The following is a 25,509-nucleotide window of genomic DNA, read 5'->3' as shown; positions in this document are numbered from 1 at the left end:
TTCGCACCTTTCACGGACTTTACGCCATATCATTATGGACCTTTGCACGCTCGAGCAGGGCTCTTTCGTCACTTCGTAGACGCAGTTGTGCTTTGCGAATGTACTTCGTCTGTTTCTAGGAACTGCAAAGCAGCATGAAAGTCTTGAGGTAGCTGATCGAGTTGTCGAGGCGACAATAGGTCGCGCAATGGAGCAGTCACCGTCATGCGTTCTTGTCGCGCTTTCGTCGGTCCTCGCACCCATTCCTGTACACGTCTGCTCGTCATACAAGATGCTTCTCGCTTGGCAGATCGCTTACGTCGAAAGTCACGCGATGGGCATGGAGCAGTATACGGTGCACCGCATCAAGGCCGAATTGCTTGCTGAGCGCGTTCATGACTTGCCGCTTGCTTTCTCTGATATAGCGATGTTCTCCGAGTATGTAGATCTGTGCAGATGCCAGATGAAGTCTGATTTGGTGTTTCCGTCCTTGTTGCGGTCGAAGCGACAGCAAACAAAGAAAGCAGTCGGGCAACTTTTGCACGGCCAGTATGCGGTACATCGTTTGAGCCGCACGCGCAGGCTGGCCGACAGCGCCGCTCAGAGACATCCATTCATGGGTCTGACTCGGCCGCACGAAGCTGATGGCCAGAGCGATGTACTCTTTGCTGATCACGCCGTCTGCGAACTGACGCGACATGATGCGCGCAGCCACTGGACCCTTTGCAAGTAAGAGAACGCCAGAGGTGGTCTTGTCCAGTCGATGGATGCTCCTCAGCGTCTCTACGGGCTGTCCGCATTGTGACCCCAGCAGAGTCAGATACGCGTGCCACGACTCTTTATCAGTCTGGGTTGAATCATTTTGCGGCGCTGTTGCGAGTCCTGCAGGCTTGTACACGCCGAGATACTTATCGCTCTCGTAGAGGATGTATCTCCGCCGCCTATCGAGCGTGACTGGTGGGCGAGGTGCATCCTTTGTGGCCAGCTTAGGCCGTTCGAGAGGCCGATGAGCCTCTTTTTCTCGTCGCCGTCTTTTGAACGAAGCAAGACTGGTTCGCCACGTATCTGCTGCAGAAGAAGCTGCGCGGGAGCTGATCGATGGAAGGCAGAGATGCTTGTGCGATCTGCATATCGCACGCTGCATCGCGAGGAAGTCCAAGCAAGTGGTAAGACCTGAGTCGACGGGTCGACTGGGTTGTCGCGTCGAATCCAACAAAGCGCTTGATTACCTGCTCAGCTCGAGCCTTTGAGTCTCTCACCATTCTGATCGGATCAGCGACACTGTCGCTCGTCATGGCCTCTTCATCTGCGTATACAACTTGCATGGACAGAATGAGAAGCTATGCAGGCCAGCCGTTACGCGGAGTGCCATCGATGACGACATCATGGGCCACATAGATGTCCTTGCCGTCGAGTCTAAAGCCCTGAACAGTGGCATACTTGATGTAGTGCTCTCCGAGATCGCCGCGCCAGAGATAGGCGAGGTAGAAGCTGACAGTCTTGCCAGCACTGTCCACGCCGGCGACGTCGAATTCGTTGATCGACCACTCCTGGAGAGGTTTGCCGGGCAGAAAGCGGAACTGGGCGTTTTTCATCTGTGCGTAGAGATTGGACCAGACCTACGCTCTTGCGTCAGCCTGGCGCCTCGTCGGTAGTAGACCAAACAGACCTGACCGTTGGTCTGTACCTGATAGCGAATACACCAAGCCGAACGGAACACGACTTGATTGGTATCGAAGTCACGCAGAGTCACCGTCGTATTACCGCCCGAGCAGGAAGCGAGACCGCTTGGTGCGACCGATGTTACCGAGGCTGTCACGAGCGTGATCGCAGCAGAGACAGCGGCTGCAGCGGCGATGAACTTCATTCCGGTTGTCGTTGTACAGTGCTATCAGCCTTGCTTCGATTAACCGAAAAGCCTTGCAGCCTCGCCGACAAGTTTCGACGTATCCGAAGCCTACCGCAGGGTTTGGCGCGAGCACCGAATGTGTCAGATATCAGAGAGCTACCAGTCTCAATGCTGCACAGAGGAGGCATAACGATGCAGCCAGGCCCATGGCTGCAACAGGGCATTTGCATCGAATCAATCGTTCCGCAATGTGCCGTCAATGACCACATCTGGGACAATATCGACGTTCTTGCCATCCAGCGAAAAGCCTTCAATGATGACGATCTTGATGAAGTGCTCTCCCAAGTTCCCATGCCAGAGATATGCCATTGAGAAGCCAAAGGTCTTGCCGCCCCTACCGACGCCGCTGACTTGGAATTGGTTGGTGGAGAAGCCTTTGACCGGTTCATTGGAACGGTAGGCAAATCGGCCATCGGTCATCTGGGGATAAAGATTGGACCAAACCTGCACCGTTGCTCAGCCTCACGCACGGTCGAGCGCAGAGCAAGCAGACTTGACCGGTAGCCTGCTCTTGGTAAGCGGATACGCCAAGCTGACCGAAAGACGACCTGTTTGGTGTTGAAGTCGCGCAGTGTTACCGTCGTATTGCCGCCCGAACATGATGCAAGACCGCCTGAAGCGACCGGCGAGGGCGATGCTGCTGCGAGTGCGGATGTAGCAAGAGTCGTTGCAAGTGTAGCGAAAGCCTTCATCTCGTCTGTCGGTATTGGAGTGATTGCTGCTCGCTACTATACCAACTCACGGACTGCTTCAACTCGAGATCTGTAGCGATCGACCCTCGAAATAAGCCATGAAGAGGCGTAACTGCACCGAGCCCCAGATCTTGCTTATCTTAGGATCCAGGTGGCGCGATTCGTATCTTGGACAGTCGAGGTAGAGTCGGCAGGGACGGCGGCACCGTCAAAATTGCTATTGCATCAAGACATATTCGACCGTCTGAGCTAGATCCCCGGCTGGAAGCAAAGCTCTGCCAGGGCGTCTGTATGTGACGACCGAAGTGAACACGGCGTGCTGCGCTTCGTAGCGCAGTGGATGTTGCGGGCGGTATTTCAGGGCAGCTGAGAGGGATGGCAGCAACAAGTGCAATCGTTCGTGAAGCTACAAGACACTCGCCAGGTCTAACCATATCGCTCAGAATGGCCAAGGCCCGACCACAGTGCCTGCCTGCTCTAGTACGTAGTCGATGTCGTGGCTCTTGCCGTCGAGGTCGAGACCGGCCACGGTAGCGCGAGTGACCTTATCAGTCGCAGTCTGGAAATAGTAGGTCAAGAAGAACTTGAAAGGCTTGTTGCTCTCATCTGATCCGGTGACCTTGAACGAGTTGAAAGCAAAGCCCTCAGTCTCGGCACCGCCGGAGAGGAATGCAAAGTGAAGCGAAGAGTGTGCGTCATAGTTGTTGAACATCTGATTGAAATCGCTCAGCATTGCAAGACGATTTGAAGAGCTGGCTCACCTTGCCACTGGCTTTGGGCGAGTACTCGCTACACCAGTGCAGCTTGATGAGAGTCGCTTTCGTATCAGTATCGGTGACGCTCAAGGAGACTGCGTTGCTAGCCGAGCAGCCACGCTTATCGAGTGTGCGGGTGTGCGCGGACTTGATTGAGACAGGTCCGGCCAGAGCCAAGCTGATGGTGGCGAAGCTAGCTATGATCTTGCAAGCGATCATCTTCATTCTGAGCACATCGAACAGCGTGTATAGAGAATACACATCCAGAGTATCACAGAGGCAACCGTCGTGGTGTCAACAATCCGTGACGGCGTCGCGAGGAGTTACTGTACCTTGGAGATACGCGAAAGGAATTTCGTGGCTTGCTGCCATGCGAGCGAGGAGTCCTGAAGGTGTCATGCATTACGATGGCGCAGTGTACCGCGAGCACGGAGCGAGCGGTCTAGCGCATTCAATGCGGCCAATGTTTGCGCCGTCACTGCCAATGCAAGCGGTCGATGTAATCGATCTCCAGATTGAACACCATCAGGCTGTCCGCAATGATTGCATCCCCGCGTGTAGCGCCCCACAGGGACGCGAAGTAGATCGATGCTCCCTTGAAGTAGACGGCAAGCGTAAACGAGAAAGGGATGCCGTTCTCGAAACCGTGCACATTCCACGCATTCATCGTGTAGCCGTCTCGTACGAGCGCGGCGCCGACGAAATGAAAGTGTGTGTCTGGCGTCGAGGGATTGATGTTCTGCCAGCTCTGCGGGCTACTCAGTCTGAAGCAGCATCAGCGTCCGGCTCACTCACGCTTCCATCCCAGCTTGTTCCGGGGACACAACACCAGTGGAGATCGATGACAGGCAAGCTATCAGCTTCCTTTGCGAAAATGGCGAGATAGGTCACGTCGACCGCCGGGCAGAACCGCTTTGTCAGCGTGCGGGCAGTGGCCATGTCATATGCAGGCGCAGCGAGAACAGAGCTGATGGCGGCCAGTACTGCAGCCATGAACGCAAAGGACATCTTTGTATGAGAAGATCGACGTAAGGAGGAAGGCACGCCATAGGTGAAACACATCGCTCGGTCTGATTGCCGCGAAACGCAAACTTTGACCGATGAAAACCAGCGAGATGCAATCTTTGAGGCTGCTTACTTCCAATGGAGGCGTTCGATACCATCGATGACAATCTTGTACTGGATTTGATCCTGATTGATGACCGAGGTGACATACATGACATCCCAGAGCGAGACAAAGTAGATCGAGCGGTCTTTGAAGAAGAAAGCAAAGGTGAACGCAAAAGTAATGCCGCCCTGCGTTGCACCACGGACAGTCCAGGTGTTCATTGTGTAGCCATCTCGGACATGCTCGACCCCGCCGAAATGGAAATGAGTCTTTGGCGTCGAGGGGTTGGTGTTGGACCAGCTCTGCGGGCACGGTGAGATCCAGTGCAGCGATGGCAATGAACATAGGCACTCACGCTACCGTCTGCACCTGCAGCGACAGAGCTGCACCAGTGCAGATTGACGATAGGAACGCCGTCGGCAATGATCGACAGGTAGGTGAGATCGGCTGCAGGGCAGTCACGCTTGACCAGCTCGTTTGAGGCAGCTAGATCGGTCGCAGGTGCACCCAACACGAAGCTGATAGCAGCCAAAAATATAGCAAGGATGGCAAACATGCTGCTGAAAAAACGTGCTAGGTCGTAAAGTCTGTCGCCCAACGGGAGTGGCCTGGCAACAATGCGACACATTCATAAGTTGCCCCTCGCAACGAGAATCTCTTGATCGCATATACCGATGGATAGCTGGTATATCATCGTGCGCGAATCAAGCGCGATGTGCGAGGTAGAAGGCATCGTGGCGTCGACTAACGGGGGTAGTGCACGAGGGTTCGCGCAATCGCAGCAGCGTGAAGTGACAATGGCAGTCTAGTCAATCCTTGGGCATGTTAACTTGCGAGATGATCTGAGATGAAGACGGTTTGAGGGAGTGTGTTCAGTGCTGAACGGTAGCAGGATGAGCCGCCGAGGTTAATGAGGTTGACGCGGTCACGTCGATCACGTTGATGCAAGCGCGTAAATTGGGTGAAGTGGCCAGCGCCGGTCTGGCGGGATGGACCCATCGCCGCTCGAGAGCGTCCCCTTTGTAGCTCTGCGCGAGGCTCAAGCTCATGCGACCCATGATCACGCTCAACATGGTGCGACACCGACAGGAGAGATCGATTGGCAAGCTCGCTACATCGAATTGCGCGAGACGTTCAATAAGGATCTAAGCCGAGCAAGAGACGACTACCGACGACTCAAGAGCAAGTATGATCTGCTACTGATCTCACTGGAGACGCTGGACAGCAATTACTCTAACGACAAGAGAAAGTGGCGTGCTTGGAAGCATTACCTTGCCCAGAGTACTCACAGGAGGTCGCCTGAGCTATTGGCCGAACCGAACTCGTCAGCTTGCGCAGCGCCAGCGACAGTCGTCACTGCGGGCCATTTCCGCACCGTTCAAGGCTTGTGCACGCCCACTTCGTCGCCGCTCTATCCGACCACGCTGGCGATTGTGCCCTTGCCAGATATGGAGCTCCCTTTGCAAAGGCAGCTCATGTCCCAAGCTGTCATTTCTCAACCGATTGCCACACAAGAAGAAGCATCGCAAGAGCTCGTCCCTGCTTCTTGCGAATCGCTCAGTCTTCCGCAAGGCCCCGCAACAGCGGCTGCGCCTGTCGCTGCTCTTAGTCAGAGTAGCCGACCCGGCAGCGAACCTTGCGCATTTCCTGTTCAGTCCTTCAACGATGTGTCACATTACAAGCCACAACTATGCGCCTCGCTAGCGGGCTCCAGCAGTCAGCCAGCGGACTCGCAAGATGAGCCGATGCAGGATGCGAGCGAGCTGCTAGACATCATTCTCGCGCCTACAACAACGACTGTGAGGCAGAGTCCTGAATCTACAATCACTTTGTCAGAGGCCAGTCAAGAACCGCTACCGATTGTGCCTTCAAAGCCAATGATGTCAAGGCTCAGACGTAACGATACGATCATCACAAGCGCTCCATATGTCCCGAAGACGCCACGCAGAGGCGAGCCAGATATCAGTACAGTGTGTGCAACCAGCGGAGCGCCCAACCCGGAGAAGAAGAGACTCGGAGCGACCAGATCGGTCCCTGAGCAAGCTCGATCCCGAACAGTGCGTTCGCGCGAGCACTCGACGAGCGATGCAGACGAAGAGCTTTCGCCAGATCACACGCGCAACCTGAAGCGGGCCAGACAGAGTCTGCCAGGGTCAGGCTGGTTGAGACGGCTCGAGGAAGATGCACCTGCGCAGCCGGGCGGGCAATCAAGGGCAAAGAGCGTCCGCAAGAGCATGTCGGCTGCAGATCATACCACTCGCAAACCCTCAAATGATTGTAAGCTCCGAAAGCCATCTGATGATCGCAGCACTCGCAAAGCATCAGCTGAAGGTAGTGTCCGCAAAGACGCTTCGACTTCGACGTACACGCCTTTGATGATCTCGCGATCAGCCCCAAGGCTCTTGCATCGCTCTGCGCCTCAGCACTTGCAAAAGACAGGCTGGATCAACACGCGCAAGCTACCAAGAGATGACTTTGATTTCGGATCAAGCGACGAGGAGCTGTCAACACCTCCCGCAGACGAGCCGAAACGCATGCTGCTCAGGAGCAAGTACGCCGACGCAGCTGTCAAGTGAGCCACTTCAAGGCCCAGGCAATTCGAGCTGATGTTGCTCACAGGGAAACGCGCGATACTTCGTTCAATGACTTGTTCATGCCGAATCCGGCATTGCATACCGAAGGCGAAGGCGTCTACCTCGATGTCGTACGCAAGAGGAGCGACCGCAAGAAGATGCACGCAGGTGCATGCGAATGCTGCGCAGGCTACTATGCCGAATGTGTCGAAGAATACGGCGGCGAAGCACGTGAGCACATCGATCGCGTCTCTCGTCACCGCTATCAGTTCCCAAGAGCGCAAACACCTCCCGACTACTGGCAGATGGGATTCCCGGATACCCAACGCGTTGAAGACATCAAGCGCCGCGCAGATGAACAGAAGCAGCAACGATTGCTCGAGACAGCTCGCCAAGCAGCTCGTGGCGACGGTCCCTTTGTGCTTCGTCCAGGCATGCGCAAGGAGCTCGATCGCTTGCTAGGCAAGGATAATCCGTTCAAGACATCGCGTGGCTAGATACGCATGCAGAATACAGGTATACATGTGCTATAGGTGATAGTTCCTGTTGTCGTCTAATTCTACTGCTTCGTTGTCGCCGATTTTGGCAGGTTGCCTGCGTGTGGGTTGTCAAAGACCTGTCGTTCTGGTGCTCGAGTAGAAGGAGAGACGAACTCGTCTGGCTTTGGTCGGAGCACAGGCGACTTTGGATCTTTGAGCGGCCGTGGCCTTCTCGCAACGCGCGTCAACTCATCTGTTGGTCTCCGCTAGAGAAGCGCCGCTTACCTGAGAGTATCCACTGCCTCGATAGGGAGCGTGTAGCGCGTCTCGTCGCAACCGAAGGCACGTGGAGTGAGCTTGATGACCGTGTGAAGCGGTATGGAGATGTACGGCAGCTCTTCTTGATCGAGACCGTGGAAATAGGCGTACAGGCATCGAACGACGGCCTGATGACAGACGAGCAGAATGTTCTCTCTGCAGACGGGCAATGAGTCCTGATCTTGAGCTACTAGAGCGACTTACTGTCTTTCGAGCTCCATGATGACAGGCTCCAGGCGGACGACAACGTCGCGGTAGGACTCGCCGCCTCGGTAGCGATAGTTGAACTTGTCGTCATCGCGAGCGGCAAAGTCTTCTGGGTATTCCTGCTCAATCTCTTCATAGGTCATGCCATCGCACACGCCTGCGTCCAGCTCATCCAGCGACTTCCAAGTGAGCTTCGTATACGGCAATGCTTCGGCCGTCTGTATCGTTCGCCGTAGTGTAGAAGTCCAAACCTATCGCGATGTCAGTATGAACCGTAGCATAGGCATAGAACGCTCACGGTGAGCGGCTTGTCGCCAATATGCTCTTTGACAAGGTTTGGCAGGGCGGCAGCGTACTTTGCGCCGCGTGTCGACAGCGGTGCGTCACCTCCAATCTTGCCCTCGACATTGTACTGGCTTTCGCCATGTCGAGTCACAAAGATTGCTCGAGGCGTCAGATGTCTGTGCGTCACAAATAGTCCTCAGTATCAGCTGACGATACTGACGCTTCTCACGCACAAGTTCATGAGGTAGAAGACGATGCGGGATTGCAGGTAGCCATCGATCTTGTTGACGATGACTTGGTTGCCAATATTGATGATCTTGCAATAAGGCATCTGAGCATCTTTTTGCGGGTCGATAGGTTCGTAGCGTGCCTCATATTGCTGTATGCGCTTGAGGAAATCTTTCCTTGCTTGCTCTTTGGGGATTCCGTCGTAGTCTGGATCGCCCGAAGCGACTTTGTGATCAATGTTGGCGCTGATGACATCTGGATCAGTGCAGATGGACTCGAGAAAGATCAGGCGTAGATTCGGCTCCTTCTTCACTCGGTCAATGAGCGTCTGCCTTCTTGCTCGGGTGGTATTTGTGGCATCATGGATGCCAACATTGCCACCGTCTTTGAGCCATGTGATGAGACTCTCTAGGCATTCAGCTGCTAGCTCTTCTCGTTGCTTGTTGGCTTCCTCGTTCTTGTTATCGAAGAAGGTCGCAGAATGATCCTGCTTGTTACCGTACATTTGTGTCCAGGCCTGAGCCTTTTGCCGCCTGAGTTGTCCTACATTGAAGACCTGTCTGACATATCAGCGAATGCATCAAGTTGCGAATGGGTCGCTTGCTTTGACATCGTACTCTAGCCACTGTGAAGTCGAAGCATCCCAAGGTCAGCTTAGGTCTAATGTCAGTATGCAGAAGTTTACCCTCAAATATCTCTGAAGCTTGTTGCTGAGGTAAGACTTGCCGCGCGCAGGTAAACCGACCATGGCCACGACGATCTTGGCCTCCGAATAATCTGGCTTTGCGACTGTCCGCACAGCGCACTTCAGCTTCGTGTGTGAGCTTGAGGAAACATCAACGAACTTGTTGAACCCGCGCTGAAATCTCTTCTGTCGCCTGCAAAGGAGCTATGGCGGGATAAGTTTCCAGATGCAGCTGCCCTGACTTCGGTCATGGAGCTCGTCGAGCCGTGTCGTCTGCCATGCAACCTGTGCCTTAATAACTTAGCCGTGCCGTACTCAGGTCATCACGCTGAACGACGCTTGCCATGCCGAGCGGGCCTCTACATCTGGACTCTGCACAGGACTTGGATCTTCCGATGAGGAGATGGAAGCCGCTGCCGAGCCGGCGGTCGTCGCGGGCGCAGACTGTGTACCTTCAAGTGTGAAGCCGGTCGTTCGTCTTGCTTCGTTCAGCAGCTTGTTCGATAGCTTAGGCGATGACGCCAGCTGCCTCGGCGATGTCGTTGGACTGCTCGCTGGATTCATGACTGCGACTCGTCGGGGCGAGCTGCTGCTGCTTAGTCGCTCTTGGTCGCGACGATGAGTCTCCAAATTGCTCAGCCAAACGTGATCGACCTCTGACTCTTTTTGGCCTCAAAAGCCATCATCCTCCATGCTAATACTCTGAGACGTATCCATCCAATCCCTTGTGGGCAGCATTCCCGCAGTCAGGCTTCTCTGCGTTCCTGAATCCCGGCTTGACGTGACCAGGTGCAGCAAACGCTTTGCTACCTCGAGACAGTTTTCATCAGACGGCTCGCTCGAACAGCACTGCTCCAAATCAGACCATCGCGGGGATCACAGCGACTTGGCCTTGCGCCATCTCATTCAAGATCGCAATTGCTGTCACGGTATCGCTAGCGCGTCGGGCACGGCCGAACGCATCGGGCGTCTCGCTGCAAAGTGCATTCACGTCCACTGTGAGTCTGCGACCTGAACACAAGTGATTCAGACAAGATATCATCGCTCAAGTAATCGAAAGCAAACGTAAAGGATGATCAGCACATCATGATCAAGTTCGATGTAGATGCAAGCAGTTTTTATGAAATACGATACATTGCAGGCTCGTGATATAAATACAACATGCTCGTGAGCAAATACAAGTACACACAAGCCTATGAAAACAGAAAGCAAGCCCAAGCCGGAAAAGAGCGCGCCATCGCAACGAAGCAAGGCTAATGAGAAACCCACCGGATCATAAGGAGCAGCAAGAGCTTGAGTGAGCATGAGCGTGATATTGCGTATTGAGCAGAGCGCAGGCGATCGTAATGTTGACAGTCTGACAGTCTTGAGTCGCGATCTGAAGTTGGCCTGCCAGTCCTGGCAACAGAGAGCCACCCTGCGCCAAAGGACCGGACTGACAGGCAAAGTCGAGAGAGGCGACCGGCGCAAGATGATACACACAAGGCGCCAGCGCAAGATGCTGCAGCCGAGCACCGCTCGGTACTGCGTCGCCAGGACCGGTTGCGATACAGCAGTCTGCCAGCACCGCTGACAGACTGAGGACGTCGCCAGGACGTCGACTTGCAGACGCACGCGCCTGAAGCCGATGATAAAGCGCCGAGCCGTTGCTGCTCAAGGCGCTTGGGAAGTGCGACAGAATGCCGCACGAGACAGCGCGCCAAATGTGCGCGCCAGCGATGGCTGAGTTGGACCTTGGGCTCGACGTCTTGCAGATGGTTGTCCTTGCCGTCTGCGTTGGTGGTCGTCGTCATGAGCTGCGATGCTCTACTCGGCTACGGTGGTGTCGACTTGGCTTCCTCGCATGCAAAAGCTTCGGCTGTCGCGCTTCGTCTCCGTTGTCGGGCGTTGATCCATCAGAGCTCGGAGCAAGTTCTTCAAGCGAGCAGAGGCAGGCCTTATAGCTAGCGAGGTTCTTACCGGGACTTATGTGATGCTTCCACGAGATTGAACGAGGCTGAGAGAAGAAGTCGAGGAGGAACGCAACCCCAGACCTAGCCGAAGCTAGCGGGACTGACGAAATGCCTGCAAAAAGAGACCAGTCAGCATTTGATCAACAAAGAAAAGGTGACAGCGACTTATCTTTTGCATTCGGATGATGGCTTAGGAAAGTCGCGGAGGGGGGAAACGGGGGAGGGGATATCTGCGCTCTCACTCTTGTGGTCTTCAATCTTCATGCGCGGTTGGAAGCTTCACTGCCCGAGCCTGCTGCCTTATGACCTCCGCCATCTGCTGCCATCCGAACCTGTCCGCCCTCATCAGGACGCCATCAGAGGGAAACTTAGCGCTAGGCCTGGGCGTGCACTTGAATTCACGCAAGCCGACTGAGCTGACCGAGCGAGATCTGACTGACTGACAACGACCCAAATGACGACGGCAAGGGCGAGCGAGATGTCGAATCCTGAATACCCAAGGTCAATGCTGCAGAGACGAGTCAGCTTTTGTCTGTAGCAAGCCGAATGGGTGCACTTACATTGTGCCATCGCTAGCACGGGCTTTACGATGTCCGACGCGCTGCTCGAGCGATTGACTTGCGGCATACACGTCTTAGAATACAGCGACTGTGCAAGATGTAAGCAAAGTCGCGCAAGAATCAAATGACCNACTGACCAGCGCAGCTGNCGAGGATGCGATACACGGCCCAGCCGAACTGATACACAAGTAAGATACATACTCTGCAAAGTCGGTCAGCCAAGTCAGCGGAGAAAGGAGACGGCGACTGACCAGACCAGCTGAAGACACCAGGCGAGCAGACCAGCTGATCAAGACGATACAGACTGATAACATACAGCTCGTCGCCCCCCAGAAGCGACGAGAGACGCCCACGGTGGCTGCCAACAGAGTCAACTCAATCCAGAGAAGTGCGAAGAGGAGCATACCTAGCCATGAACGTCTGGATGCGAAGAAGAAAACGACAGAACGCGAGAGCTGCCCCTGACCCGTCCTTGAAGTCGATGGGCGGCAGCTTGCTGACAGAATATCGCCAGTACGTCGCCAGTATCATGCTCATGCTCACTCATNCTGCCCCTGCTAGACCCGGNCAGTNAACTCATCAGTAGAACACCTCCGCTTGAGGCAGAAGCATCNTNNNNCCTTGCTCCTCGACCCNGCCCGTCATNTCGTACTCTCCAGACAGATTGCGATGTCCGGAAGATCTACGCATGAACGACAGTGGACGAGGTCGAGTTGCGACGGGCGACTCGACGGCTGACTCGATCACAAAGGCCGAGAGAGCGCCGAGCCCTGCNAAGAAGCTTGCATCAGTATCANTAGAAGGATGAAGGCGCAAGAACATACTGCGCCGCTGATCCGTCTTGACTTGCACCAGACGAGACCGCGTATCGGCTAAGGACCAAGTCGCCATGGAGCGAGGCATATGACTGGTAGCCAGGCCGAAAGCGATCTCGCCGGTGTAATGTCCTTCAATCTCCCTATCCTCTTCTGCATCCCTCCTCGCTGCAGCCGCCAAGTGCAGCTGCAGTTCGCTGCCAATAAGAGGCTCGAAGTCACCGAGAAGAGAGCAGAGATCCTCATCATCGCTAGTGTCGACACTGCTTGACGACTGATCTGCCGAGTCATGAACGAGCTCGGGCACAGAAGTCGAATCGTCTTGAGAGAAGACAGTATCGCACGCGTCGTATCGCTCCGAGTCAATCGCATGTCTTGTCGCGCATTTGAGGGCAACGACCAAGACCAGAACGGCAGAAAGACTCAAGAAGAAAGAGCGACACCCGAGACGATGCGACCGCTGGAGGTAGTGCAGCGCAGGTGCAGATGGGAGCGCCTTGGCCAGCTCGACCAGATGACCTTTCTTGAGCGCGCAAAGACCAGGAGCGAGCGGTGTTGAGGCGCATGTCTGAGCACTGAGCAACGCGGGACTAGCGACGATCGGATGATCTTGAGGATCTTGAGGTTCGCCAGAGTACGTGCAAGTGCCGACTGCGCGAGGAGAGGGCAGACAGACCCCTCTCGTCNTTGTCGGGAANNGCATCGACACTGCTTCGACGAGATCGAGCTTGGGCGTCTCGCAAGCAAGACAGACAGCAAGATCGTCGTCGAATGTACTGCTCGTATCGTCGTCTGGTGTTGACCACGGAGAGCCGACCGTGCGCCATGCGTCATGATCGACCGCAAGGCGCTTGAANTGATCGAGCTCGAATGAAGCACGCGGTCGAGGAGCACCCGTCTTGGTTGGCTGGTCGATAGACAGAGCCGAAAGCCGAGACGAGCCACCAGACGAAGACAATACGAGCGTAGGCGTAGGCTACGAGTGTGAGAGTCAGCCTTAGGCGAGATCATCAATGAACGAGAGACCCACGAGATATGAAGGACCATAAGTAAGGACCGGCAGCATGGTCGGTTCGTGAGCGACGCACTGTCGCGCAGTGGGGCATCAGCTAGATGTCATGGCGGGTGGATGAGGATAGACACTGACCCAGCTGCCGAGATCCATGCACGAGAAAGTAGCATTGACGGGCTGAAAGACAGGCGCCGCCGTAGCCTGGCAAGCATGTCAGTCATGTCCGAGCGTGTAGAGAGCAGTATGAGTGACTGACCATGGGAGCAGAAGGCATGAGAGTATCAGACTGATCCTCCGGCATCATAGACAAGATCGCCATATGAGCCATCATGATCAGCCGAGCGACTGCCATGGCCATGATGACCGATAGCAAGCNAACTCTGAGCACGCTCTCGCACGCTCTAGNACCAAGGACNAAGTGCTCTCAGGACAGCAATACCCCCAAGGAGTATGCACACGAAGTCCAGCGGGAATTTCGAAGGACCCGCCCCTTTTATGGTCGAGCGGCCAGCCGGTCACCTGACTTTTAGCCGAGCTCCCTTCAATAAGTTCACGCTGAGTTCCTTCTTCTGCATCACAGGCGACGCAGCGTGCTCGCCGAACGTCCTTGCCCCTTCCGAGCCGCTGATCTTCATTTGAGCCATGACCAGCATGAGTTCGTAGCGATCGCGTCGACATGACCCCAGCTTGCAGCTGACAGTGCCTCTTTGCTGGCATCCCTGCCAGCTGTCCATCCAGTCTCGAGCGCTCAGGTGATAATCCTTCAGGTCCATCGACCGCGGCTGCCTTGCGATGAGCCATTGCAGGTCGACAATCTCTGTAGCATCCTTCTCCACATCACCGACGCGTCGAATGAACAGTCACCGATGCCTTGTATCGTGTCTTCTATCGTTCAGATCTCGGCACATCCAGAAGACACGGTCAAGATTGGTCATGGCCACGACACAGTGCTCAAAGCTGGGCCGGGCCAATAGGTAGTAGAGTGCTCGAAGACGGCAGGAAAGGGCAAGGGAAACGTTCTTCCGACTCGCTTGGTGCAAGAAAGGAAGCAAAGAAGTACTTGAGACCAGTCTAGCACTCCTCTTCTCCATGCACAACACCTAGATTGCCCGGGACAATGTGGCGTTACCAGCTGATCACCGTCCCATCGGAAATGGAATTGTCATAATGAACTGCCGCGCGTCGCGTGACTTTTGTTATCGCGCTCTCTTTCGTGTTTCATCCTTTGGTCGGCCGACAAAGGGGCAACGAGTCAAAAGCAGGAAGAAGCAAGCACAGCTAGGCATCATACACACACTATGGGCGTGCACACTGCATCTCAATCGTCTCGCAATGGTGATACAACAGGAGGATTCGTGAACTATGACGCGGCAGCAGCCGAGGAAGAAGTCTTGAATGATCGACCGCTCATCCTGCCGTTGACATACTCCTGTGGCAGGCATAAGCAAGCAATAGTGGCGTGCAAAGCAAGACACTCGCCTGACCGATGATGTCTACTCCCCGCCTGATGACTTCGACCATGTTGTCTTCCACCCACTGCAAGCGCCATAGCATTATCCACTGAAGCACTGCTACATGATCTGAACCTACTTCATTCTCTTCAAATGGAATATCGAGCCAGTGAGCCGGCATGGTCTGAGTGAGCGTTTTGTGGACGAGGTCATTTGTCGGGTCTTTGAGCAACAGTATAAAGTAGAGATGACTTTCTTCTTTGCTTTGTGCCTCACCATCGGCAGAAAAAGGCAAGGGTGCAAGCACAGGCTGTATGCGCATGTAGACAGGGCAGTAGCTGACTGGTACGCTGACATTGGATTTGCTTGCCGATTTTGCATGATGAGTGTTCGTCTCTTCAGTCGGCTCAGCAGGCTTGTACGTTTTGGCTATGAGTCGATCGAGCGAAGCAGAAGCGAGTGCATAGCCTTCTCTGAGACCTTGAACGGCTTTGATGTCGCGTTCTTCTTCGATGGAGTTCCGATCTGTCGACTTACGCGCTTCCGGATCCTCTCGTCCGCGATTGACGACGAGATCGCCTCCGTCCACTTGCTCCATCACCTTTGTGAGCGCACGGAAGACGAGCGTTTCTACGCCGTCGTAGCCTATCATATCGTGCGAGAGCGAGACCTGAATGACTTCGTGCTGGCTGATGGGCGGCGCGACAGCATTCATCAGATCCGTCAGCGTCTTCATTCCTTGCTCTGTTATGTCCTTGCCTGATGAAATACTTGCGAAATCAGCCTGACCCTGCAACGATATCGAAGTCATACACGCACGTAGCTTGTCGACGTCCATCGACTTCATATAGCCTAGCATGCCTTCTCGCCACTTGGCAGCTTGCGCGCCTTGTGCATCTACTTGCGCTTGCAAGCCTTGTGGCAGCTGTGGCAAATTATGCAAATTCTCTTCTGCAACCGTTCTGGCTTGCTGTATGACGGTCGAGGCGGAATTCCAGACAGACGACCATCCCCAACCGCCTGCGCTTTCTTGCGCAACAGCAGGTGGTGAAGCCACCGGGGCAGGTTTGGGCGAGGCACGCTGAGCAGCAGCTTCATTGGTAGATCTTCTCTGTGCTCTTGCTTGTTCGACGACGCCTTGTGCTGCTCTGAGACTACCGCGAGAGGAGACCCGCGTGACGGGTTCCTTTGGACTCGCGCCCGAATGGGACGCATTCATCGATGTCGAGCTCAAGGCAGGTGACTCGGGCCGAGAGGAAGGTTGTGTACTGGTAGGCATAGGCAAGGGCGTCTTGTGAGGACTCGAACGAAGCGTCGAACGTTGGGATGCGCCGCCTAAGCTCGAACCCGTGACGGTATTGGACGACTTGAAGGCAGGGTTGCTCGGTCTGACGGCTGCTGTGCCGGGCGTAGACGGTCTGGGAGCCTGGGTGATCTCGTCGAGGAAAGCCATGACATCGTTGGCCTGGTGCGCTTTAGTAGCATCGCCCGTCGGCGTGCCTGACGATGCCGTGGCAGCAGAAGTGGGCGCCGTGTAGGCATTGAGATCGTCGAGGAAGCTCAGCACGTCCTCTCTGGACGTCGCTTTGCCTGCCATTGCGCTCGCTCGTCAGGCTGCGTGGCTGCTTGCCGGGCTGTCGTGTAGGTCGAGGTCGAGTCGAGTCGAGTCGGGTCGAGTCGCGCCTATTGCTTCGTCAACCTGTTGGCGTGCGACAGGCAGATCTTGCCATCATGTCAGCTCGACCGCCGGACGCAGACCGCAATCAGGCAAGTGCGTTTCGGTCAGTATTGATCGCAAGGCTGAGTGCAGCCTGGGTTGGCAGGAAGCGACGATCTACATGGCAAGCAACTCCGCCAGTCCACTTGGCTCCCGTTGACTTCTCAGCCGTACAGGGCAACTTGGACGAGAGAGTGACAGATGCGCTCGTATGGGAGCTCATGCTCCAGTGCGGACCCATCGGTACGTCGCACCCAACTCTACACGCAACCTTGCTCAGGCTCTTTTGCCCTCCCCTCGCGAACAGGCAATGTCCATCTGCCAAAGGACAGAGTCTCGATGGCTCACCAGGGCTACGGCTTCTGCGAATTCCAGAACGAAGAAGATGCAGAGTATGCAGTCAAGATCATGAACCAGATCAAGCTGTTCGGCAAGCCAATACGAGTCAACAAGGTCCGCGCTGTCCTGCTCGCGATGATGCTCTCGTCTCAAACTGACATCGTCGATAGGCATCAAGCGATAGAAAGCAGGTCGATATCGGCGCAAATCTGTTCATCGGCAATCTCGATCCCGCCGTCGACGAGAGGTTGCTCTATGACGCTTTCTCCAATTTTGGCACGATGACCAATACAGCCTATGTGAGATACGCCTTCCACATTCCCGATCTAGCACTTATGCATAGCACAGATCCCGCGCGAGACGGGGACAGGTGCAAGCAGAGGACACGGCTTCATCAGCTTTGATACGTTTGAAGCTTCAGATGCGGCCATCGAGGCAATGAACAACCAGTACCTCATGAACAAGTACGTATGTCACTCCACCCGCTGAGAAATCACTCAAAAAAATCCTCTCCAGACCCATCACAGTGCAATATGCGTTCAAGAAAGACACAAAGGGCGAGCGCCACGGCAGTGCGGCAGAGAGATTACTTGCAGCTCAGGCTCAGAAGAACTCTCTCATCCAGCCTGGAGGACCTCGGACGGCCATGGGCATGCCACCGCCTCCTCCGCCCATCCCGGCAGGCTTCCAAGCCCAAGCTCCCACACCTCAGTTCGCTCAACCGCCCCCTCCTCCTGGATTCGGTCAGTATCCAGCCGGATTTGCACCACCGCCTGCTGGCTTCGCACCACCTCCTGCAGGGTTCGGTCAACCTGCCTATGGCTACTAGCGCTCACGAGGCGCAAAGGAGAGGTGGACCATTGTTGTACAATCATGCAAAGTAGTAACAACATCTACAAGAGGACGAGTGCAGGCAATCCTTTTCGTGTTCACTGAGTGGCATCGTACCGCGCACGAGAGGCTGCAAAGAGTTGCTCTTGCTTCTGCAGTAGTTCTTCCTCCGTCATGCCCGACGAGTCCAACTTTGTCGTCTTTTTCGCTTTCTCGCGAGTCTGCCGTTGGCTGCTCTTCAGCATGACATTGCATACAGAGGAAGCGCTGCAGGACCTTTGCGTTCTGCTTGTTCTCTGCTGTCGCTTCTTCTACTTCTTCCACGTATCTCTCAAAACCAAGTGACTGCATGAGCGCGTCAGTCTCGTCAGGTCACGCGAGCGTCGGACGTACCTTGAGCGCTGCAATGACATGCTCTGGTGCGATCGTCTTTCTCGAGCCTTTCTCACAGATCTCGTTGGCCTCAGACGATATCAACGTTATGAATTCTGTCCAACACGAGCATCAGCCTCTCCCTTCAACCTGGCCGAGCAGCATGACAGACCTTTGCAAAAATCGGCAATGAGGTCCCGAGACTCCTTTGAGCATGTGATATCTTCATTGGCCAGGATCTCTGTCGTCCATACCTGACAGGTCAGCGCGAGTGAGGGTGATAGTGTGGATGTCTTGCCGGTGATGACTTTGCCGACGGTTGCCTTTGGCATGCCGAGATCTTCCTCCAAGGCCCCAGACGGGCCCGCGAGCTCGTCATCTGCCATACTCATTGGCTGACACTGGCCCGTGCAGCTCTGGCACTGGTAGCTAGCAGGGCTAAGCGCTAAGTGAGCGCGCGATTTTCCTTGCTTTGGCCACGGCAAGGACTCAGAATGGCTCCCCAGGCAGGCAGACTAAGCTCATCGGTGCATTCCAGCCGCTGACGAGACGGCTGGACGGCAGATCACGAACCCCAAGCCATTCCTGCAAGACAGGGTGGGCAAGCCAGTCCAAGTCCGACTGAAATGGGGAATGGAATACAGAGGCTACCTCGTCAGCATCGACAACTACATGAACCTACAGGCAGGTCGCTTCGGTCAATGACACCCCGTGTGCTCATTGTCGCGAGCATGCTGCAGCTTGCAAATACTGAGGAGTACCAGAACGATCAGCCAGCAGGTTCGCTAGGAGAAGTCTTCATAAGGTATGCCGCTCGCCCTCACACCCGCCAGCCGGGCTGATCATGGTGGATCCGTGCAGGTGCAACAATGTGCTATACATGTACGAGACTCCCCGCGCCTCTACAAGCGAAAACAGCCTGACATCCTTGCAGACGGGCAATCGACGAGTAGAGAGGCCAGGCACGCGACAGACGAGCGATGTAGCACATGCAACGTTGCGCAGATAGTGACAATACACACAGTATAACTTGAGTAACTACCTGTTCTCTTCATCCTTGGCGATATAGTAAGTGATCAGATGGACCTGTGACGGCGCCAAGTCTGCCAGGAGCTCGAACAGCCTGTTTGCGTTTTGCAAGGAGCGCTGAGCGGAGACCAGGCAAGCAACAGCCGCTTGACGGAGCTGCGGATGCCTCGCATCATTGAGTGCTCGTAGAATCAGCTCTCGAGATAGTCGGAGCTCTTCTTCGATATTCTGGGACGGGAGGCGAGCGAGTATCTTCCCCATCGCTTCTACGCCCATAGCCAAAGCCTGCGCCGCCGCTTCTGTCGAGTCGTCTGGGTTGCGCGAAAGAGATGTTCGTAGGCACTCGAGGCCAGCAAACGGCTCGGTGAGCTCTGCCCATTCGTCCAGGACTGCTTCTGCAGCTGCTTCGACCTGCACTTGTACTGGTCAGACCATGTCAACGCAATCTGAGCCAACCCACCGATTTGATCCCGCTCCTACTGCGTTGAGACAAGCAAAAGTCGATCAGCGGCGCGACTTGCTGACCGAAAAGCGAGTACTGATGCAAGACCAGCTCTCGCAGCAGGAGCATGAGCGAATCTTGCATCGTCTCATCGAACGAAGGCGCCGCTGAGAACATGGCGCCGAGGAGCGTCTCGAGTCTGGTCTCGCTCGTCCACAGCGTTTCGCTCGAATGATCGCCAAACGAGCGCGACGCGGATACGGCATGCCGAATATTGTCTGAGCTAGCCCGCTGCTCTTTCAGTGATGATAGCATGCTGTCTAGGACTGCCGCCGCTTCGTCCAAGCTATCCGAGGGAGACGCAGCAAAGGCTGCAGTCTTTAGGATGTCAGCACGAGACACATCATCGAGGATGACGAACAGCGTGCCTTTGCTAGCCTGCGCATCGGCATGGACTGCCCACCAGTTCTTCTTGCCTGCTCTGCTTAGGTTCGCGATGACAGAGGGAGCCTCATGAGTGTCGCCATTACTGACAGACACATCAGCGAACCGATCAGTCAGCTTCTTCTCGGGCTCAGCCCCGTCGGTTGCTGCTGCCTGCGTTTGCGCGGCTTTGGTGCTGCTTTTAGCCAGAGTCCTCGACAACTGTCGTGGCGCGCCATTTGCGCGCGGCGACGCAGTAGGCGACGTGTCAGTTACACTGTTCTTATGTGCAGGCATGATCGGCTGATGCGGCATTGATGGCCGTTTGACAGGCGAATTATTATTCGATTTCGCAGCGATCATCTCTCGGATAGACATGCGTTTGGGAGCAGGCGCAGACTTCTTTGCGGCGCGAGGATTGACAGCATCTAGCTGCCTCATCGAAGCAGCATCCAGAGCATTCCTGATCTGCTCCAGTTGAGAAGGGAAAGTGGGCTCGGATATCCAGAACGTTGCTCGAGTGATCTCTCTGACATCTGGGCTCGGATCGGCCAGACCTCTCGACAAGCATGACTCGACGAGAGAAATAGCACTTCCGGTCTCGATAGCTTGCTTGTGGGCCGTTCCGTGTAGCTGGAGAAAGACTTTGAGCTGGGTAGCCGCCGCAGAGCGAGCTGAAGCAGTCTTCTCGCTGTACCCTTGTTCGATGATGACCAAATGACTGGCAGAGAAGCTGGTATTTGTCAGCAGAGCTGAAGATGCGGTGACGCTTGCTTGGACGACGAGCTTCTTGGTCTGTGCAGATATTCTGAGCAGTGCAGCAAGCAGCTGCTCGACGTGAGGATCCATCAGTTGCCTCAGGCTCTCTGCTAATTCGGTTATGAGCCGACAGGTTCCTTGTGCTAGACTTGTACGCAATGTCGCCAGAGACTTGAGGATACCTTGCATCAGAACATCAAGTTGGCCTGCCAGCACATTTGCATACTGAGGCGAGAGGCCGCCTTTGAGGATGCCTCGAAGCTGTATGATGGATTCCTCCCGCTGTTGCCAATTCTCTTCGCTCTCCCTACCCTCAAAGTACGGCAGCATACGATGAACGAGCTGAACGAGCTCTTGTTCGCTCTCGACTTGGTGCGCAGGCACATCGTCAACCGAAAATATACTCTTGTGACCGTCTAACGGAGCTTCGGCAATGCTCGCGCTGATCGCATTGAGTATAGCGTCTACCGTGGCAGCTCGAATGGCCTGCCTTGTCATCTCTTTGTTGAGATCATTGCGTGCAGCGGCAGGCAAAGCAAGATCGGCAAAGATGTCTATCAGACTCTGTTGGGCCGCGTCGCGAACATCGGGGTCAGTATCTTCCAAGGCTTCCACCAGGCTAGGCAAGTATGGCTTGAGTGGCAAGCCAGAGCGCTCTTTCCGCCATGCTGCGACAAAGCGAGCGGTGCACTGTCGTGTCTTTGCTAGCTTGCTACGCAGGCCTCTTTGCAGTAAGACGCGCTCGAAGTGGCTCAAAGGCAGATCGCTAGCTTTCGGTAACGCGGTGCTTGAATGGCACGCCAACTGAGCAAGCTTCATGAGGGCAGCTTGCGCACCATTGCTGAGCTCCGCGTCTGCTAGCTTCTCGAGCAAGCCGCCAGATTCGAGAAATGAGGACAGGCAATCTGTCACTGCAGCGGCATCGATCACTGCAGGCTCGGTCGCGATCTTGACCAGGTATGTGTTGATGCAGGTCAGTGACACAGCCGCAAGAGGTGCGTGTGAGCTCTGCAAGCAGCTCGAGAGTTCGTGTGATAGCCGTTGGATCATTTGTGCCTCCCTGGCGCTGTCTGACCATTCCTGCAGCTCTAGCTCCAAAGCTTGCACTGCATCCGTCTCGGCTATCGGGTCAGAAGTGCCTTCGAGCTTGTCAAGCGCTTCGTCGAGCGTCATCCGGCTCACACGCCGCTGGCCAAAGTCGCGAGATGTCAATTCGAAATGTCAAAATTTTGCGCTCCTCGACAAGTCGAGTCACCGATCGACATGTACCGGATTGCGAGCTCAGCCAGGGTCAATAGCCTCAAGGTACGCGTATCCGAGCTTGTGGCCAGTGCGCCTGCTGACGTGCACCCCGGTCAGAGCAAAGACCAATTCCGATGCATCTGTAAGGCTAGATCGAGCTTCTCCACGACGGCACAGAGCCATGCGCCATCGGCCAACTCGCAATACCTCAAAGTGACACACTCGGACGAGACTGCACCGACAGACACGTTGCAATCGCTCGCCCGACATGCTCGTTATACCCTCAATACCTATGTACGACCGCCGATCATGTTCGAATCGGGCAAAGGCATGTACCTCCACGATACGCAAGGAAGGGAATACTTGGACATGTCGGCCGGCATAGCCGTCAACGCACTCGGTCACTCTGACGAAGGTGTGGCAGAGGCGATGAGCAAGCAAGCGCGTCGCCTCGTCCACGTCTCCAATCTGTATCATAACGAATGGGCGGGCGAGCTCGCCCAGCTCCTCGTAGAGAGCACGATCGCCTCTGGCGGTCTCGGTACATCTTCGGATACGTTCCAGTCTCGTGCAGATAAGGACACCACGTCTGGCCTCAAGGTTTTCTTTGCCAACAGCGGTACAGAGGCGAACGAAGGTGCACTCAAATTTGTGCGCAAGTACGGCAAGCTCACCGCCGAACAACATCCCAAACTACACGGCAAGGTCAGCCCGCACGACAAGGTCGAAGTCGTCGCTTTCAGGGATGGGTTCCACGGCCGATCGATGGGCGCGCTGTCCGTCACTTTACAAGAAAAATACCAAGCGCCCTTTGCGCCCCTGATCCCCGAGATCATGCCTGGACAGCTCAACGACATCGAATCGATCAACAAGGTCGTCACCGAAAAGACCTGCGGCGTCATCGTTGAGCCCATCCAGGGCGAGGGTGGCATCCTAGAAGCGACCGAAGAGTTCATGCGTGCTCTCAGGAAGCGATGTGACGAAGTGGGAGCTGCACTCATCTTTGACGAGATACAGTGCGGACTGGGCAGGACTGGCAAGCTATGGGCGCACTGTGAATTTCCGGCAGATTGCCACCCAGACATTGTGACAATGGCCAAACCGCTCGCCAATGGCATGCCCATCGGCGCCATCCTCATGACCGACAAGATTGCAGACATTGTCAAGATTGGCGATCACGGTACTACCTTTGGGTGAGGTTCTGTCATAAGATGCAGCAAAGGGTCACTTGTGCTGAGCCATGGTGGATTCGCAGCGGTGGACCTCTGCAGACTTGCGTTGGCCATCATGTCGTCTCGCGCATCACGAAACCAGAGTTCCTCGATCATGTCAAGACAGTCGGCGCACAGCTCAAGCAGCGTTTGTCAGCGCTGCCAGAACTCTTCCCCAAGCTCGTAACAGGCGACATCCGAGGACGAGGTCTGATCCTGGGCGTGCCCTTTGCGAGCGACGGCCTGCCGCCCAAAGTCGCCAAGATGTGCAGAGAGCGCGGCGTCATCGTGCTCACGTGTGGCAAAGCCACGCTTCGATTCGTACCGAGTCTCATCATCGAGAAAGCTCAGATCGATCATGCTTGCGATGTGCTCGAATCGGTCTTGACAGTCATCCAGCAAGAAGCTCACTAGATCCGCCATGCTTGTATGTAAATCCTGACGTGCAATGCAATCGACCCAGCCACTATGGTCTTCTGAAGCCGAATGAGCATAGATTGACAGGCGGAGTAACATCGCAATCGTGTTCGTCTGGAATCGTTTTAGTGCTTGTGTGCACGTACGCGCAGGTGCCTACATTTGTTGGGCCAGAAAGCCTCGCAGATAGCAGGCGCGCCTGCCGCATTCTCGCAAACGATCTTGACACCGCATGCAGCCCATTCCATCGATCCTGTGGAACATTTATGAAATGTTGTCACGTCGTCTTGATCCCGCTTACGATACGAGCCGAGAGACACGAGAACTCTTTGAGATGCTTCAGCATAGCAACATTTCGAGACAAATTCGGGCACGTCTGCGACCGCGTAGGCCGGGTACGAGATCGCGAGGTCGTAGACGAGACCATCTGTACAGATTCCCTAAATGAGTGCCACAGATGCTGTGCACAAGGAACAGACTGGGCGACTGAAGCTCTTCGTTCTTTCTGCAGTGAAAATCTCTTTCGGCTACCATGTCGGGCCATCTAGAAGTCTGCAACGAAACGGAAATTGCAGTCAAGCGAGGCCGTTCGCTCGAAGAGTACTGACGCATTGGAAACCTTGCTTGTAGCGAGCAGGCGAGAGGGAGACTGTCACTGTCGTTATTCGCGATATAAATCGGATTGGCTCTCCGACGAATAGTATCGGACATGAGGTATTACTGAAAAGGACAGGGCTATAAACCGCGCGATTGACCTCTGGAGCGGCGCTGACGAGCAGAGCAGCGAAGCTGAGCAAATAGATCGACGCGTTCATGGTAAGGCTGTGAGCGGAAGATGTTTGATGATGCTTGGCAGCAACGCATAGGGGCCGGGGCGGATTGTATGCATCCTTGCTACGTTTACATGACGCCTCGCTGGAACCACACCAAGCATGTCCCTACAGCAGGTCTCGTATCGCACTGCTTTCTCACTGATCCGACGTGAGCTTGACTGAAGGTGGCAGGCGCGGACACGGACCTGCTCCGCCACCGTAGAAGAGCGCACAGACGGCTGGCGCATCTTTCTTGTTCTCGCACGTGGCTATCATCTCACACGACTGAACCTCGAAACTGCGAGCTGGCTTGAAGGCCGCGAAGATTCTTGCTCGGACTTGCGCGCGGCAGCATTTTGTGATGAACTCGTATTGAGGATCTATCTGCGTCTCATCGACAAGCGCAGGCAAAGAGATTGTAAGGTCGTAAAGGATTCCATCTACTCTGATCGAGACTCAGCGCGAGTCGTGATCATGTCAGTGGCCGACCTGTCATGTGTTCCTCTGGCGCGTTCTTTGTGCATTCAAAGTCTGTCCCAGCGACGACGCCGTGTTCTCTGCAACTCTGCCATCGGGCATGAGATTGACCGAGAGCAAGAGAAGCGAACGCACACAGCTAAAGCCGATTCTGTATTTTACGGGCGATATGCCCAGCTGAAGCGCCAATACGCGAGACTGGAAAGCCACGCTGTCGACGACAAATGGCAATGGGCACAGGCCGCGGGCGAACAAAGTCGGGCTGTAGTAAGAGATGTCCTTTGCAGCGTGGATGATCGGTAGAAAAGCGAGCAAGAAGGCCGGATGCATGTTTCTGCGGGGATCTTACAGAGAACTTCGCAAAGGCAGGGGAATCAAAGCGACATGTGATGACGCGATAACGACGAGGTCGCGCTTCTGTTCGACGCGT

At 55.1% G+C, this 25,509-nt stretch overlaps 16 protein-coding genes across 16 annotated transcripts; 6 read left to right on the top strand and 10 right to left on the bottom strand.

The window, feature by feature from the left end:
• Positions 1-19: 19 nt before the first annotated feature.
• Positions 20-376, bottom strand: L969DRAFT_79533 (uncharacterized protein; the record flags this gene model as incomplete). Its single annotated transcript, XM_014709701.1, has 3 exons — positions 20-115; positions 201-245; positions 299-376. 3 exons carry the CDS (start codon positions 374-376, stop codon positions 20-22), a joined length of 219 nt encoding a protein of 72 aa, XP_014565187.1.
• A 943-nt stretch (positions 377-1,319) lies between these two features.
• Positions 1,320-1,846, bottom strand: L969DRAFT_20004 (uncharacterized protein; the record flags this gene model as incomplete). The annotated part of the gene is made up of 2 exons (XM_014709664.1): positions 1,320-1,598; positions 1,649-1,846. 2 exons carry the CDS (start codon positions 1,844-1,846, stop codon positions 1,320-1,322), a joined length of 477 nt encoding a protein of 158 aa, XP_014565150.1.
• A 216-nt stretch (positions 1,847-2,062) lies between these two features.
• Positions 2,063-2,580, bottom strand: L969DRAFT_54676 (uncharacterized protein; the record flags this gene model as incomplete). The annotated part of the gene is made up of 2 exons (XM_014709700.1): positions 2,063-2,308; positions 2,359-2,580. The coding sequence occupies 2 exons, from the start codon at positions 2,578-2,580 to the stop codon at positions 2,063-2,065; spliced, it is 468 nt and encodes a 155-aa protein (XP_014565186.1).
• Positions 2,581-3,019: 439 nt separating this feature from the next.
• L969DRAFT_97012 (uncharacterized protein) lies at positions 3,020-4,999 on the bottom strand (the record flags this gene model as incomplete). The annotated part of the gene is made up of 7 exons (XM_014709699.1): positions 3,020-3,292; positions 3,342-3,561; positions 3,668-3,721; positions 3,815-4,083; positions 4,131-4,426; positions 4,496-4,745; positions 4,799-4,999. The coding sequence occupies 7 exons, from the start codon at positions 4,997-4,999 to the stop codon at positions 3,020-3,022; spliced, it is 1,563 nt and encodes a 520-aa protein (XP_014565185.1).
• Positions 5,000-5,366: 367 nt separating this feature from the next.
• Positions 5,367-7,603, top strand: L969DRAFT_67090 (uncharacterized protein). The gene is made up of 2 exons (XM_014709698.1): positions 5,367-7,015; positions 7,063-7,603. Exons 1-2 carry the CDS (start codon positions 5,433-5,435, stop codon positions 7,511-7,513), a joined length of 2,034 nt encoding a protein of 677 aa, XP_014565184.1. The 5' UTR covers positions 5,367-5,432; the 3' UTR covers positions 7,514-7,603.
• L969DRAFT_97010 (uncharacterized protein) lies at positions 7,576-9,782 on the bottom strand (the record flags this gene model as incomplete). Its single annotated transcript, XM_014709697.1, has 9 exons — positions 7,576-7,723; positions 7,781-7,969; positions 8,018-8,271; positions 8,319-8,481; positions 8,539-9,089; positions 9,138-9,158; positions 9,219-9,322; positions 9,379-9,503; positions 9,562-9,782. The coding sequence occupies 9 exons, from the start codon at positions 9,780-9,782 to the stop codon at positions 7,576-7,578; spliced, it is 1,776 nt and encodes a 591-aa protein (XP_014565183.1).
• A 557-nt stretch (positions 9,783-10,339) lies between these two features.
• Positions 10,340-11,158, bottom strand: L969DRAFT_90575 (uncharacterized protein; the record flags this gene model as incomplete). Its single annotated transcript, XM_014709696.1, has 1 exon — positions 10,340-11,158. A coding segment is annotated over one exon (243 nt), but the record flags the coding sequence as incomplete, so codon positions are not given.
• A 58-nt stretch (positions 11,159-11,216) lies between these two features.
• On the top strand, positions 11,217-12,099 carry L969DRAFT_90573 (uncharacterized protein). Its single transcript, XM_014709695.1, has 5 exons — positions 11,217-11,504; positions 11,533-11,678; positions 11,731-11,818; positions 11,868-11,932; positions 11,982-12,099. The coding sequence occupies exons 1-2, from the start codon at positions 11,433-11,435 to the stop codon at positions 11,611-11,613; spliced, it is 153 nt and encodes a 50-aa protein (XP_014565181.1). The 5' UTR covers positions 11,217-11,432; the 3' UTR covers positions 11,614-11,678; positions 11,731-11,818; positions 11,868-11,932; positions 11,982-12,099.
• Positions 11,887-12,342, top strand: L969DRAFT_90567 (uncharacterized protein; the record flags this gene model as incomplete). The annotated part of the gene is made up of 2 exons (XM_014709694.1): positions 11,887-11,947; positions 12,060-12,342. A coding segment is annotated over exon 2 (159 nt), but the record flags the coding sequence as incomplete, so codon positions are not given.
• A 2,507-nt stretch (positions 12,343-14,849) lies between these two features.
• Positions 14,850-16,665, bottom strand: L969DRAFT_90566 (uncharacterized protein). The gene is made up of 4 exons (XM_014709693.1): positions 15,828-16,665; positions 15,148-15,767; positions 15,037-15,093; positions 14,850-14,986 (listed from the first exon to the last, which is right to left on the bottom strand). Exons 1-4 carry the CDS (start codon positions 16,603-16,605, stop codon positions 14,918-14,920), a joined length of 1,524 nt encoding a protein of 507 aa, XP_014565179.1. The 5' UTR covers positions 16,606-16,665; the 3' UTR covers positions 14,850-14,917.
• Positions 16,666-16,739: 74 nt separating this feature from the next.
• Positions 16,740-17,893, top strand: L969DRAFT_54662 (uncharacterized protein; the record flags this gene model as incomplete). Its single annotated transcript, XM_014709692.1, has 5 exons — positions 16,740-16,968; positions 17,033-17,178; positions 17,235-17,363; positions 17,413-17,528; positions 17,581-17,893. 5 exons carry the CDS (start codon positions 16,740-16,742, stop codon positions 17,891-17,893), a joined length of 933 nt encoding a protein of 310 aa, XP_014565178.1.
• A 100-nt stretch (positions 17,894-17,993) lies between these two features.
• Positions 17,994-18,653, bottom strand: L969DRAFT_19994 (uncharacterized protein; the record flags this gene model as incomplete). The annotated part of the gene is made up of 4 exons (XM_014709663.1): positions 17,994-18,116; positions 18,172-18,240; positions 18,289-18,383; positions 18,440-18,653. 4 exons carry the CDS (start codon positions 18,651-18,653, stop codon positions 17,994-17,996), a joined length of 501 nt encoding a protein of 166 aa, XP_014565149.1.
• A 108-nt stretch (positions 18,654-18,761) lies between these two features.
• Positions 18,762-19,276, top strand: L969DRAFT_97006 (uncharacterized protein; the record flags this gene model as incomplete). Its single annotated transcript, XM_014709691.1, has 4 exons — positions 18,762-18,773; positions 18,832-18,951; positions 19,008-19,072; positions 19,129-19,276. The coding sequence occupies 4 exons, from the start codon at positions 18,762-18,764 to the stop codon at positions 19,274-19,276; spliced, it is 345 nt and encodes a 114-aa protein (XP_014565177.1).
• L969DRAFT_90560 (uncharacterized protein) lies at positions 19,006-22,124 on the bottom strand. Its single transcript, XM_014709690.1, has 5 exons — positions 20,167-22,124; positions 19,757-20,109; positions 19,202-19,707; positions 19,127-19,149; positions 19,006-19,070 (listed from the first exon to the last, which is right to left on the bottom strand). Exons 1-3 carry the CDS (start codon positions 22,091-22,093, stop codon positions 19,306-19,308), a joined length of 2,682 nt encoding a protein of 893 aa, XP_014565176.1. The 5' UTR covers positions 22,094-22,124; the 3' UTR covers positions 19,006-19,070; positions 19,127-19,149; positions 19,202-19,305.
• Positions 21,715-23,887, top strand: L969DRAFT_90559 (uncharacterized protein). The gene is made up of 3 exons (XM_014709689.1): positions 21,715-22,225; positions 22,280-23,355; positions 23,418-23,887. The coding sequence occupies exons 1-3, from the start codon at positions 22,139-22,141 to the stop codon at positions 23,785-23,787; spliced, it is 1,533 nt and encodes a 510-aa protein (XP_014565175.1). The 5' UTR covers positions 21,715-22,138; the 3' UTR covers positions 23,788-23,887.
• Positions 23,840-25,409, bottom strand: L969DRAFT_97003 (uncharacterized protein; the record flags this gene model as incomplete). Its single annotated transcript, XM_014709688.1, has 8 exons — positions 23,840-23,904; positions 23,951-24,043; positions 24,092-24,217; positions 24,270-24,342; positions 24,700-24,761; positions 24,809-25,042; positions 25,092-25,167; positions 25,215-25,409. The coding sequence occupies 8 exons, from the start codon at positions 25,407-25,409 to the stop codon at positions 23,840-23,842; spliced, it is 924 nt and encodes a 307-aa protein (XP_014565174.1).
• Positions 25,410-25,509: the final 100 nt, after the last annotated feature.

Source organism: Mixia osmundae, assembly GCF_000708205.1.
Source record: "Mixia osmundae IAM 14324 unplaced genomic scaffold scaffold_13, whole genome shotgun sequence".
Taxonomy (NCBI): Eukaryota; Fungi; Basidiomycota; class Mixiomycetes; order Mixiales; family Mixiaceae; genus Mixia; species Mixia osmundae.
Note: the sequence above shows the minus strand (reverse complement) of the source record. Positions and strands in the feature narration are given on the sequence as shown.